General features: G+C 38.9%; 1 protein-coding gene across 2 annotated transcripts in view; it reads right to left on the reverse strand.

Annotated features, from left to right (window-relative positions):
* CCDC171 (coiled-coil domain containing 171) overlaps positions 1-15,131 on the reverse strand; it is a 209,692-nt gene that overhangs the window by 16,465 nt on the left and 178,096 nt on the right. For both annotated transcript variants that reach the window (XM_060237258.1, XM_060237259.1), the window contains one exon: positions 10,346-10,498. In XM_060237258.1, coding sequence (XP_060093241.1) covers positions 10,346-10,498 — 153 coding nt within the window. The remainder of the gene's footprint in view (positions 1-10,345; positions 10,499-15,131) is intronic.

Below are 15,131 nucleotides of genomic sequence, written 5' to 3' on the forward strand. Positions count from 1 at the left end.
TCTACCCAAAGCTGTAGTGAAGTCTCTCCCAAGGTTTGACAATGATGGGTGATGCTGCTTCCAGATCTGGTCAGCGTTTCCAAACTTCCTCAGACCCAGAATGTCATTACATTAACTGGAAATAATATCACAAAGTGTCAGTTATGTGCCTCAGACAATCGTTTCAATGTGGTGCCCACTCTCAGGACTGTCCATACACCAACAGCTAGGTTGCCGCTCTTCTGTGTCATAGGTCTAGTCCTCTGCCGTGGCCTAACTGGGGGAAACATTTCTGTTTCAAAGAGCATTTAGATGAGAGAATTTTTTTCCAGATTTAGATGCATGTTTTTAAATTTGGGTGCTTTTTCTACAATAATGGACATTTATGTCCTTGCAACTTGCTGTTGCATTGTAAAGCTGCCTTAAGTCCAAGAAAATTAGGTAGGATGTAAATATTGTAAATAAAGAAATGAACTATGTTTGCACAGCTTGGTGACTGCAGGGGAAATGCATAAATCTAGCAGGGTGTCTTGTCACTGTTCTAGTAACAGTCACAGCAGCAGTACTCATATTACTGTTACATGGATAGCACAGTACTAAAACAGATGAGGAAATTCAGGCTAACCTATCTGTGTGATACTTCTAATCATTTCCTACATGCCTACTATTTGCCAACAACTTTTGATAATTAGATTGTATCTGGTAAGCAGCATCACACATGGATTTGGGCATTCTGTGAGCCATGGTAACAAAAATATAAACAGCCACACAGGATTATTTAACAGATGGACCTATGCATGCACACACTTTACTGTGAGAGCTGTCAGATCAAGCACAATGAAAGAAAATAAAATTATACACATCTCAAAACCAGCTAATATAATTGCAAGGGCGAGGTTTATCTAACAAGGGCTAACATATTAACAGCTTATTATTAATGGCTGTTACGAAATAACAGCTGGAGGTATATCCTGGCATTGGGATGCTCTAGATTGGAATACTAAATAAAAATTGCTGCAAGGCTCTCAAGCTGTGCCCAAAACACAATTATGAGCCAGAAGAAGAAGAAAAAGGAGAAGAAAAAGAGGAAGAAGCAGAAGGAGAAGATGATGATGATGATGATGATGATGATATTTGATTTATATCCTGCCCTATACTCTGAATATCAGAGTCTCAGAGCAGTCATAATCTCCTTTACCTCCCCCCACAACAGACACCCTGTGAGGTGGGTGGGGCTGAGAGAGCTCTTGCAGCAGCTGCCCTTCCAAGGACAACTACGAGAGCTATGGCTGACCCAAGGCCATTCCAGCAGGTGCAAGTGGAGCAGTGGGGAATCAAACCCGGTTCTTCCACATAAGAGTCTGCACACTTAACCACTACACCAAACTGGCTACAAGAGTCACCAAAGTGCATGATGCATCCTCAAGACAAAAACTGGGTAAAGAGTTCTGCTCATTTGATAGGCAACCATGGTTATTTTCAAAGTAAGTTTCAGTCCTTTCAGAAATGATGGGTCTTCAAAGAGCCTTGTGTAATAAATATGGATTTCTACTGTCCTCTACAATCCCTGTTCACCTATCATGACTTCACATTTGAAACCAAACCTGTTTTCAGCTCCTTTTAACACTTTGCAAAATATTTTCCTCTTCCCTCTTATCAACCTCCTCCCCAAAATATTCTTGATAATCTCAGTAACAAAGGAGTTTGTTCTTCCTCAACTACTACATTACAGTCACAAAGAGAGGAACAAAGCAGGAGTCAAGTTCACCTTTAAGACCAAACTATTTTTATTTAGAACGTAAGCTTTCATGTGCTCTTAAGCACACTTCATCAGATGAGGAATCCAGCACAGTGACCAAAGCCATACATAGCTGAGCAGAGCCATACATAGCTGGTAGGCAGTGGCCCAGAATGCAACATGGTACACTGCCTACCAGCTACGTATGGCTCTGCTCAGCTATGTATGGCTTTGCTCACTGTGCTGGATTCCTCATCAGATGAAGTGTGCTTAAGAGCATATGAAAGCTTACATTCTAAATAAAAATTGGTTGGTCTTAAAGGTGAAACTTGACACCTGCTTTGTTCAACTGCTTCAGACCAACACGGCTGCTTGCTTGGATCTATCTACAAAGAGAGGAGTTTCACTGAAACTGCACAGAAAAAGTTTACATATTGGAAACAGTGTTGCTAGCCAAACTTCACTTTTCTGCAGGTGTAAATATGTGAGTCTGGTAATAAGTTCTCACTAAGAAAAGAGTTATTTATATTAAAATATTAAAGCTATTTAATGAGCTTTCTCCCCCTACCCTCCAAAAAGTAAGTTAAGTGTGTGCCTTAACCTGCTTGAGGCAAAAGGAAGTTTCAAACATATTGGATTTGAAACTAGCCATTATTTCCCATGTTGCAAAAATGGCAATTTTATTTCCCGACAGCAAATGAAACTGTCAGGAAAATTTAGATGCAATAAAACTGTGTGGTTAAACCAACATGCTGGATTTGGACTAAAACTGAATTAAAGGAATTAAAATTAAGCATTATGTCAGTCAAACTTTATAAAAACTATATTAAAATGGGGATTTTCACCGGGAAAACTTAGGAATTTGGACTTGGTCAAGTCCAACAGGACCCATCCACTTCATCTCTATCAATTGTGTCACATTTGAAATTTGCACAATGAAAAATATTTTGCATAAGTGTCTTGCTTCTGGCAACCTTTCCACCTTTATAAAAAGTTGTCAGACAGTGTGTGACTTCCACAGTGCAGAGTTTTAAAATGGTGGCTTCAGTCCAAGGCTAGCTAATAACGGTTGACATGCACTGGAATCTTGAGGCCTAAATCAACATTGTTTTCACAGCTGTAATTAAGCCACCTAATCAGAAGCACATTTTGACGGGACAGTTTCTGGAAGCCAGACATTACAATTTCTTATGCCTGGAGCGCAGTGGCTCATGAGAGGTCCTCATTTAATTTCAGGTTTCTTTTTTTAAAAAAAGAGGCAGTAAAAAGGAAAGTTTTAAAAAGTACTGCACAACTGTTGAAATGAAGCAGGCCTACACGTTCATACCTTGACCATCTTTGCATCCCACCCTCCTTCAGCTCTCTGCAGACTCCCCATCTCTCCAGTGGCAGCTGCGCGCAGTGAGAATAAGGAACCTTGCCAAGATCAACAGATGAGCTGGTCTGAACTGGCTCTCTGCATGTTCCGATTGTAAATTGTGCTGGTGATGATTAGAGAATTCCAACACAGGATGTTGACTATTAAAACTATCCAGAGAAAATAAGGGCTTTTTTAATTTGGGGGAGGGGGATTTAAACCCTGTTGGTACACAGTGCTGTGTCTATGACTTTCAGACAATATAAAATAAACTCATGAATTAATTATTCTGACATTCTCATAGCAGGACCCTTGTTTTCTATTTTTATATAAGAGTACTGCTGCTGTTGTGTGCTATTGTTTAAGCAGCATACACAGGTATTGTACAACCTCACTGCCTGTCAAGGGAAGACTGTCCTCAACCCCTAAGAATCTGGAAGTTTATTAATGCTTGTTCTCAGTTCACTATGTGGCATTTTTTTAAAAAGCTTGAAATATTGTCTTGGTCATGTGCTGTGGCATTGCTGCGTTTGGTAACTCGAACATAAACTTTCAACCTCAGTGGCTATTATAAGACTACCATTATGAAGGCCCTAGTCACTGGGGTCTGATTACATTTAGTTCTGCATTTTAATTGCATATGGATTCTATTAACTCACCCCTTTGCCTTATGGGCAATGTTTTAATCAAATTACTATAATTTTCAAATATGTTACAAAAGCTTGACAAGGTAAAAGTTCACATACCTAGCATATATTGAATATATATAAACTTCTATATAGAAAGAGAAATATTCTTTGTCCCCAAAAGGGAGAACAAATATATTGTCAGATTACTCTGAATTTTTTTTACACCTTGCTCCAACTAGTGCTTCCTGACTTATATGGTTCTCATATTTTATTGCCATTGGCTTGGATCCAAAGGCCATCACCATTTCTCCTTGACAGTCAGCCTGCCCATACCATCTTACACACCATCACAGCCCAAACCAAAAGGGGTTTTTTTGGGGTGGGGGGGTGTCTTTAGTTGAACAGATAAGACAGGAACATTGCTTGCAGTTCTCAGCTGCTATACAAACAAAGTGTTCAAATAATTTTAGTACTGTTCACTAGATGGATCAATTATGTAACTGACACATCAGGGGCAACTAAATTGTATGTGTTGGCTGCTGTTTTAAATAGCCAACCACAACCTCATGGATTGTGGACTAAAAATGCACCCTGAACAGACTTACTGGTATGGATCTAACCATCCAGAGATTTCGCTGCTACACTCATTCACTGCACTCTCAGGAACAGCATGGAGACAGGAATAAAACATACCTCTACAACCCAAAGGGAAAACATTCAATAAAATCCTGAATCAAACTTTATTTATTTATTTTATTTTGTTCTATTTATATCCAACCCTCCCTATGAAAGCAGGGTCGTTTGCTTGTATCGTTTGCTTAAATTTTGTGTTTCCTCTAGTAGCAGAGAAGACCGCCCAGACAAGGAAGACAATCTCCTGAACAAGATTTAAATCTTGACATGCAGGAGCAAGACCTTGGCAGCAACACAAATAAGGAGCCGCCTTCTTGAATAAGCAACTTTCAATCGACTAGTACGCAGAAGAATGCACACATTAAAACAGCTTACTGTGAACAGGTGATCACATTACCTGGCAATGAAGTTTCAGTCTGTTGTCAGATTCTATGCTGAAACTGCTTAGGACCATATTTGAAAGAGCCCTAACACAATGCCAGTAATGTTATATCCCACTATCATGCAATAGAAGGGAGGCGCTTGCTGTGAGGAGTAGCCTGATCTTCAATGCTATTTCTTCTGTTTTTAGAAAGTAAGGAAATGGTTGTTCTCAAGGGAGTGCATACAGGCTTCAAAGATCAAAGTAACTGGACTAGATTAGTGTTGCCACACTTCAATGGTACATAACAATTCAAGTTTGTAATTCATGATTTGTGAAATGATGTTCATGAAAAAGCACTGGCATGAGGAGAGTGGTGCTCATCAACCAGCATGATGTTCATATAAGCATACTTCATACAGCAGTCATACATACATACATATATATATATATATATATATATATATACACACACACACACACACACACATACATACATATACACACCATGAGATATTTACCAGCAATGCAATATTGCAATTTGAGTACTAGGAAAATAAGATATCCCAAGAACAACTACCTGGGAAACGTGCCCAGTTCCTTGTGCAGCAATAAGTAATTATACTGCAATTATGCCTTTATTATGCTTAAAATACTCTTGCTGCTTCTTAACACCTTGTTTATTTCAAACATACTATTTTTCAAGTCTCTGTTTCATTTGTTGAAAAGTCTTCTGAATTATGTCATCTCAATTGCACACACTGTTTCAGCATGTGGTATTTCATCACAATGATGCGCTATTGAAACAAATGAAATATCACACACAATACTACATAAAAGTATTAACAGAAATGTTGGTTGGATTACAGTATCAATTAAGACATTCTTCCAAAAGCAACAACTCCTGGCATTTCCAGTGGTAGAATGACAGTCTGACTCTTTCTCCAGCTGTTATCTCACTTGTAGCTGTCCTCTCTGGAGGTTCATTACTCTTTTTTCCCCTTCATCTGAAGCTGTACTCCTGACCCCAGCAAATTTCCATCTCCTCTTCAACTTGTGATCCCTTGCTCCTCAGGTTCTCTTACACATTCCTTTTCCCAGTTCTTTTTTTGTCCATTTCCTTTTATTTCCTCATACAATCTAGATTCCAAAAGGCTGTGTAATTGCTGGGAATTCCTCCTGATATGCAATAAACTCAAACAATTCTGTTGCAGCCAACTGGACATTCTTCATACTGCATGCACACTGACTTCACTGTTCAGCCTTTTCCTTTGGCCTTCAGCACTTCCAGATGTTTACAACTAAAACTACTCAGTACTTACAGCAGCCCTATCCTCTAGCACCAAAAGCAGGGTTTTCCTGCTTTGAGAGGGAAGGAACAGCCATACTACATGTTGGCTGATCCAAGTGCTAGTTAGATTTTCAGAAACTGAAATATACCGACTATGGCACAAAACCTAGAGGGAAAACATATAGAATCAAAGAGTTGGAAGGGACCTGTAGGATCATCTAGTCCAACCCTCTGCACAATGCAGGAAACTCACAAATACCCCTCCCCCTAAATTTACAGGATCTGCTTTGCTGTCAGATGGCCATCCAGCCTCTGTTTAAAAACCTCCAAAGAAGGAAAGCCCACCATCTCCTGAGGAAGCCTGTTCCACTGAGGAACAGTCTAACAGTCTTCCTAATGTTGAGCTAAAAACTCTTTTGATTCAACTTCAACCCGTTGGTTCTGGTCCTACCTACATGGGCCACAGAAAACAATTCTGCATCATCCTCTATATGACAGCCCTTTGTGTACTTGAAGTGGGTGATCATATCACCTCTCTGCCACCTCCTCTCCAGCTAAACATGCCAGCTCCTTCAACCTTTCTTCGTAGGACTTGGTCTCCAGACCCCTCACCATCTTTGTTGCCCTCCTCTGGACATGTTCCAGCTTGTCTATATCCTTCTTAAAATGTGGCACCCAAAACTGAATGCAGTACTCCAGGTGAGGTCTTACCAGAGCAGAGTAAAGCTGCCCTGAGCCCGCCTCGGTGGGGTAGGGCGGGATATAAATCGAATAAAATAAATAAATAAAATAAAATAAATAAAGTGATACCATCACTTCACTTCACATGATGTGGACACTATACTTCTGTTAATACAGCCCAATATTGCATTTGCCTTTTTTAGCCACTGCTTCACACTGTTGACTAATTTTCAGTGTATGGTTCACTAAGACTTCTAGATCCTTTTCACACATACTACTGCCCAAACAAGTCTCCCCTATCCTATAACCATGCCTGGGATTTTTCTTACCTAAATGCAGAACTTTACATTTATCCCTGCTAAAATTCATTTTATTGGTTTAAGCCCAGTTTTCCAGCCTGTCAAGATCATTCTGGATCCTGTCTCTCTCTTCTACTGTATTTGCAACCCCTCCTAATTTAGTCTGCAAATTTAATAAGCATTCCCCCTATTCCTTCATCTAGATCATTTATAAAGATGTTGAACAAAACAGGCCCAAGGACAGGTCCTTGAGGCACTCCACTTGTCACTCCTCTCTGAGAGAATGAGGAACCATTCACAAGCACTCTTTGGGTGCAATCTGTCAACCATTTACAGATCAACCTGATGGTTAAAGGATCCAAACCACATTTTACCAAATTGTCAACAAGGATAGTATGTGGAACCTTATCAAAAGCCTAACTGAAATCAAGATAAACTATATCTACAGCATTCCCCTGATCCAACAAGGTAGTAACTTTCTCAAAAAAAGAGATCAGGTTAGTCTGACATGACTTGTTCTTGAGAAACCCATGCTGGCTCTTTGTAATCACAGCCATCCTTTCTAAATGTTCCAGGACTGACTGTTTGATGATTTGTTCTAAAACTTTTCCAGGTATAGTCGTCAAGCTGATGGGATGGTAGTTACCCGGATCCTCCTTTTTCTGCTTCTTAAAGATGGGGACAATATTCGCCCACCTCCAATCTTCTGGCACCTCTGCTATTCTCCAAGAATTCTCAAAAATAATGGCCACATGGACTGTGCACACACTGTGCTAATGTCACTGAGCCAAAGTCAAGACAAAGTAATAATAATATGGACGCTGTTGATGTGAATGTACAGAGTTCAATTCAGGCTTAGATAATTGTGTCTTTTATCACATGTAGTCTGAACTTTGTGTTCCAAAATTTTTTGCTAAAGGGTTGAACACTGGAAAAATTGCTGTTTCTGACTTCTGCTATTACTATGGAGAGCTGTGTTTGTATCAAGTACAGTACATGCTCCCAAATGCTAGTGAAAATCCTCTCAAATGTGTGAAATGGCAATGAAATAAAATATACCTTCTCATCAGAAAACAAGGTGTTGCGATCAGCAGGGCTTTTTTTGTAGCAGGAACTCCTTTGCATATTAGGCCACACCCCTCATGTAGCCAATCCTCCAAGAGGTTACAAGACTTTTATTACAGGTCTACTGTAAGCTCTTGGGGGATTGGCTACATTGGGGTGTGTAGCCTAATATGCAAAGGAGATCCTGCTACAAAAAAAGCCCTGGTGATCAGTATATTTTGAGGAAGAAATACAGGTTTAACACACCACATGTATTACAAGATATGTTATACATAATCACACAAACTTAATCACATGTAATTTATTGTATGTCAATAAGACATGCTGGATACCATGACATTTCCTGTTACACCCCAAAATTTAGCTGTACTAGTAAAAACTTCTCACTTCGTTCTTACACAGATTTGACTAGTTTGCAGGAAATGGTTATGTTTAATCACGCCTTTTCCTTAGCAGAGTAAACCACAACTCAATACTTTAAAGAGTTTCTCAGTGCTCTCTATGGCCAAAGAGTAACAGTTCTATGGTTTAGTGTGTATGCTTAGTAGGATACCCAATTCATTGTTAAAAGGAGAGGGAGGGGAAATGTGGAACATCTTTCTGAGCTGTACCATCTTACAAAGGATTTGTTCTTTCCTTCCTGTTTGGCTACTCATTAAGCTTGGAAGTGGTCAGAGGTGTGGGCTGAATGGCAATGCCAAAAAAGAAAAGTCAAATAGTCTGTTATCTTGCTATTTTATTGATATATACCATTTTTGTTTTTTGTTTTTTAAAAGTCACTTTGTGTCCCTTTGGGGAGAAAAAATGGTCATCTTGACTTGTACAACAGCAGCAACAAAAAACGTCAAAGGAACTGCTCATACATAAACCAAGCAAGAAGACCAAATAGATTTTTTTTAAAAAAACTCTGCAGATTCTAGCTAAAGCAATATCCTAGAATTTAAGTTGATTAAGACTTCTGATCCTAAACACTTGTGCCAGTTTTCTTGCAATCCTAAACAAGTCTATTATAGGGATGCTCATGCTGTTTGAAATCAATTTGACTGAATTGTCTTATCCCAAGTACTGCAGTTTAAGACAAATACAGCAGTGAAATGTTTCTGAAAAATCTAGTTTATGTTATCAACACTCCTATATCAGAACAACAGAAAAAGTTTCTAAGATACTAAAGAATTTAAACAAAGGAAACTGAATTAATTCAAGCTACTGAATTGCTTAGCGGGCTGAACTTTTGGAAAACTTATAGAGGATTTCAAAGAGAGAATTGCTTTAAAGCCTTCATTGGAAGATCTTCAACAATTCAGAAATGCAGTTAACCATATTATCTCACTCCAATTTAATTGAATTGCATGGAAATGCCAAGTGATCTATCTGCCTTATGCTTTTAAGGCAGAAATCATATCATGCCTTTTAAACAAATAATATAGTACATCTAATAGTAGAGAACAGTAAGAGTCCAGTAGCACTTAAAAGTTTGACAAAATTTGTGGAAGGATATGAGCTTTCGTGAGTCACTGATCACTTTTTCTGAAGATCACAAAGCTCACACCCTACCACAAATTTTCTTAGTCTTTAAGGTGCCACTGGACTCTTATTCTTCTACTGCTATACACAGACTAACATGGCTACCCATCTTGATAATATATCTAAGTAAGCATGACTTACATATCTGTTGACATGTTCTAATTATCAATTTGATTAAGCATGAGGTTGGATCCTATGAAGAACTGCAAGCAGAGCTTCTCTTGCATAAAGGATCTTTCTGGCGTCTTACTTTCAGCAGTCCCCTAAACCTGTAAAGTTAGCATTGTAGGTGGGGAGAGAAATCTGCAGTGGGAAGGAATCACCAGAAATTGCTTCCTTCTCTTTCATGAGATGAAACACATTCTTGTGCTCGTGAAAGAAGAAATTTTTAATGAAAGACACAGCACTCTGAAGAGCATAAGTGTTTTTTTAAAAACACAATTCGAAAATCCAAATGGGGCTTCACTGCTGAACACAAACAAATTATGAAACTATGTTTTTGGCATTAACAGTCCTGCATACATTTTTACTACAAGACAGAATGACAAACTTTAATTTTTCCTCCTGATCTATATTGATTATAATACCTTTGAGGCAGTAATTGGATTGCACTACTGCTCTGAAATGTAAAAACAAATTACTGATAACTTCTACATAATAAATACAAATACTCCATTGGCATTAACACCCCAGTTATCATGAGCAAACTGAGGGGTCTGCAGACAGCCATGTGACAGGATAAAAATTCCAAAAATACAATAAATTGAAAAATTAAAGCAGACACTTACTGAGTGCAAGCTTTCATTTTCACGAAGACAAGCATTTTGGAGTTCTGATTTCAAAGCTGCAATATGATGCTGATGGGATGCTATTTCTCTTTCTAGTGTGGTAAGTCTGGAGCCTGCTAGCTGATAGACGTCCATAAAACTTACCATCATAGCCTTAACAGAAAAGAAAAAAGAATAGGGTTACCAATAAAATGTTCTCTTTAAATCTGTACATCTTTGCCAATGCCAAATCATGTTTCCAGTGTATACTACTCTCTACAATAGTATCCAAAGATAGAAACAGTCCCTCAATACTGACTTCTTAAAATAAACTACACTGAGCACTTCTGCCAACAGTGTAAGTGATGAGTATTAAAGGCTCACCCTCCCAAACACAGTATTTGAAAATGTGTTTTGGTTTGTAAACAGCACTTCTGGACTCTATTTAAACACTTCCCTGAGCTAATTTCACTCTATGTTATCAGAGAAGTTAAAGTAAGTACGAACATTTTTGAAATGAATGGAGTTGCTAATTCTCCCAACTCACCTTTAAAAAGAATTAGATTTAATTTGGCATGAAACTAAAGAAAGTTACAGACCTCTGAAAGTAAATAATCCGATTACAATATAGCTGGGAAAATAATTCTGTTCAGGTATATAGTGGAGGAATGTCCCAGCCGTGTAATATTGATCAGACTGATAATAAAGTTAACTGCACAGGAGAGTATAAATGATTTGGCAGTGCTGGTAACTTGATATCTGACCTAAATAGTATAACACAGTTGAGATTATTGGACTTCTTTACAACTGGTTAATCACATTTTATAGGTTCTAGTTTTCCTTTGAAGTGACCTGTACTGATTTTTCCAAATGTAAGAATGGCATTAAGCTTGATAAAAAAAAATACTCCTTTATTAAATAAATAAGGATTAAAACAATACATGATGCCCTCTTTAGCATCTTCAGATTTTTATGCAACAAAACAGTTTCTATTTTAGAATAATGAGTGGTAACCAGGAACAATCTGTTTCAGATAGCAGGTCCTGATCCACCAAATCCAGTCACAGGTGATTCTCAAACATGTTTTTCAACCTTCAATAAAATTCTGAGAGCAAAGCTCATCTGCAGGCAACAGTAGGAACAATATCATTTTGATAGAGATCATCACCCTGACCAAGGGTGAAAGTAAGTGAAGAGTACTAGTAAAGAAGCGGTTGAAGCAATATCACCCATCTGATTCAAACTTTCCGCTCCTCAAGCCGAATTAATAAAAAGTTGCTTTTGCTCCTGACTTTGCAAAAGAGAAATGTATAGGAAAACCACTTCTTTGCTACTTGGGTTTCTTTACACACAAACTCCCCATGAATAAGCATCTGTTTTCATCTGTGTATTCAAACATGAGGCTCCCACTACAGCCCTCATCCTCACAACTCATCCCAGCCATTGTCTTGGGCACCACTTGCTGCCCACATCTGGATTTGAGGGGAAGCATAAAATGGGCACAACTCTGATACTGTTGTGGAAGCTGAAATGAAAGTGGGTTCTGTTGCTACCATGCTCGTCAGTGAATTTTGCCCACTGCAACTGGTATGTTATTAAACGTCACTGTGTTTTTGCATGGAACTAATAATGTCTTTTAGCATGAAATGCATCACTTGCTAATGCCTAGGAAAGAGCCATTTAGTTGAACATACATTATAGCCCATGTAGCTTTTTAATTTAGAGAAATGTGAAGAGATTTGTTACTTGTGAAAAAAGCTCATGCCTATAAAAAGGAAAGCATCTTGACATTTCATGTGGGATGTCATTCAAGCACTGCAAAAAGTTATCTACACAATCTTGGGGGGGGGGGGGGAATCACTCCCATCACCTACTCCACAATATTTTCTTTTCTTTCTCAAGTTACAGCAAGGCAACCTTTGCTCTTTTAAGAAAAAAATAGGGGGAGGAGGAAAACACCCATCCATTTCAGTATGCAAATATCAGAAAGTAGACAAGAACAAATGGCTAGATTATTATGTAATAATAAAAAACTGTAGTCATTACGAATCCTGCTGCAATCCAGTTTAACCTCCCCAGCGACATTTAGACAAGACTACATACATTTTAATTTGGACAGGTTCTTTGGGGTAACATTTCCTTCTTTCCCCTAAAGGAACCATGGAATTTTCATGTATCAAGTGTTCTGAGCCTCATATTTAAATCTCAGTGGAAAGATGATATTTCCAGTAGTCTCCTGTATTTATTAGTGTGCTGCCAAGAACCGATTTATTGCTGACTCAGCATAAAGTATCCTGTGGAGTGATTAAGAAAAATCAAGATCTCTGATTAGGAGGAAAATAGAACGCTTTACTTGTATAGATTGGAGTCTACAAGGCTTTCTCACTATGTAGCTGCCCTATTTGGAAAAGAAAGCTGGGTGTCTAACAGTTTAATCTTTTGGAAATTCATTTAAAAATAAATAAATAGTACATTAATGTACTATAATAGTACACCAATCCTCTGTGTAGCTGCTTGTGGCCCCAACACCTAGGGGAGGGTGTGGGGAGGTCAGCAAAGGGGGTCTCCTTATTCCCTGTGCTCTATTAATCTCTTTCATTCCCTGTGCTCTATTAATCTCCTTTATGACCCAGGTTTGAATTCCAAGTACAAACTGGCTTGGAATAAATTGGCCACAACTTTATTGGTTACAGCTGTTAAAAAGCATGGGGACAGCCCAGCATGGGGAACTGGATCCTGGACATTGACTGCCCCACTGGCAAGTTGATGATCTCCTGCCCACCCCAGCCTGCTGGCTGAGGTCATGAGAACCATGGGATAACAAGTTGCTAGATCCCACATGCCCCAAGAGGTCTCCCCTGTCACTTGAGCATGCCAGCTCTTGCTCATTGGGGAGAAAAGCACAAACACAGATACCAGGGTTAAAGAGCCATGTCTGAATGTTACTGCACAAGTTAACCAAGCTTTTAAACTGTTGCCTGTAAAGATACAACACATGGGTTGTGTTGCACTGACCTTACTAGTGCAAAATTGACCTGGCGGCATTGAAAAAAAAGCAACATAGATGTTAGGTGAGTCTCAAAGGGGAAGTATATTCCACAAGTAGGGGCCACTGAGTTGAATGAGTGTGAGCCTGAGGAATGTCCTCCATCATACATTTGGAGGGGGGGAGGAGGAGACTGCCCTTTTTGGAGTCATAGTGGCATAGGAGGCCATGTGAACATAAGATGCTGGAAGATAGCTATATCTATCTCAGAGAGAAGGTGCATGAATGCAGAGTCCCTTCCTGAAATTCATTGCACTGATGACATTTTCAAAAACAAAATGTGTATGATCCTTTCAACATTCCATGCTTATAAATTTTAAGATATGTACGTATGACTGGAAGGAATGACTGCATTCCTTTAAAGGTAACATAAAAAGAGGTTCGCTATCTTTGCTGTGCTCTGTCCATGATAATTTGCTCCCCTTTTCAAACACACAAAAAATGTATAATACAGTCCACACTTTTTCTTAAAATTTGATTGGAAACAATCCAAAAGGCAGTGAAGATCATTCAACACTTATATATACTGATAAATAATCAGTGCACCATGTTTTCTGAACACTTTTCCTAGGCAGGATCTCATTGGGATGTTTCCAAAGAATAGATAACTGATAAGGTCACACTTCAGGACATTTCTATACCTAGGAGTTCACTAAGCAATACCGAATGGAATACTTAATTTATCTAAAAAATGTGGAGATGTCAAAGGTACTTTAGGAACATATTGGTACTTCTTTATTGATTCAAGTATTTTGGATATATTCACATAGGGACAGTCGAGATTCACAAACCATACCATGTTCATTCACTGTCCACCCTTCCAACTTTTCCCTTCTGCTCAGAGGACAGGAAAGGAAAGGTTCCCTGTGCAAGCACCAGTCATTTCTGACTCTGGGGTGATGTTGCTTTCACAATGTTTTCACCGCAGACTTTTTACAGGGTGGTTTGCCATTGCCTTCCCCAGTCATTTACACTTTCCCCCCAGCAAGCTGGGTACTAATTTTACTGACCTCAGAAGGATGGAAGGCTGAGTCAACCTTGAGCCGGCAAGAGAGTACCAATTCTGAAACAGCGTACAAACATAGTCCACAGGCGTACAACAACAGTACAACAAGATCAGCTTCAGCTCATATGCCATGGCCATTCCTCAGAAAGCATGATCTCGCCGCAGTGATCCATGCTTTGATTACATTCAGGTTAGATTACTGTAACATGCTTTACATAGGGCTGCATTTCAAAATGGTCTGAAAAATTCAACTCAACCAAAATGCAGCAGCCAGGCTTAAAGAGCGAGGAATGGGGATACAAAGATCTGCACTGGGTGCCCATCTGGGCATAATTCAAAGTGCAGGTTCTTACCTTTAAAGCCCTCAATATGTTGGGGCCAGAGTACTTGAAGGATCTCCCCTTCCTACACAGTCCAAGCTGCCAGTTAAGATCCACTTTACAGCTCTGCTGTCTGTGCCCCAGCCTTCAGAGATGGCAGGTAGCAATCAGAGACAGGGCTTTTCAGTAGTGGCACCTACTTGCGGAATATACTTCCCCTTTGAGACTCACCTAACATCTATGTTGCTTTTTTTTCAATGCCGCCAGGTCAAAATCTTTCTATTTACCCAGGCTTTTAATTAAGTGATTGATTTTTAAAAACTATTTCAGTCTGAAAACATGACATATTTTGCTATGCTCTTTTTTTTAAAGCTGGATTTTAATTAATATCATGTAATGTTTTATTTTTATTATTATTTTGTAAACCACTTTGGG

Source organism: Heteronotia binoei, chromosome 4 (genome assembly GCF_032191835.1).
Source record: "Heteronotia binoei isolate CCM8104 ecotype False Entrance Well chromosome 4, APGP_CSIRO_Hbin_v1, whole genome shotgun sequence".
Classification (NCBI taxonomy): Eukaryota; Metazoa; Chordata; class Lepidosauria; order Squamata; family Gekkonidae; genus Heteronotia; species Heteronotia binoei.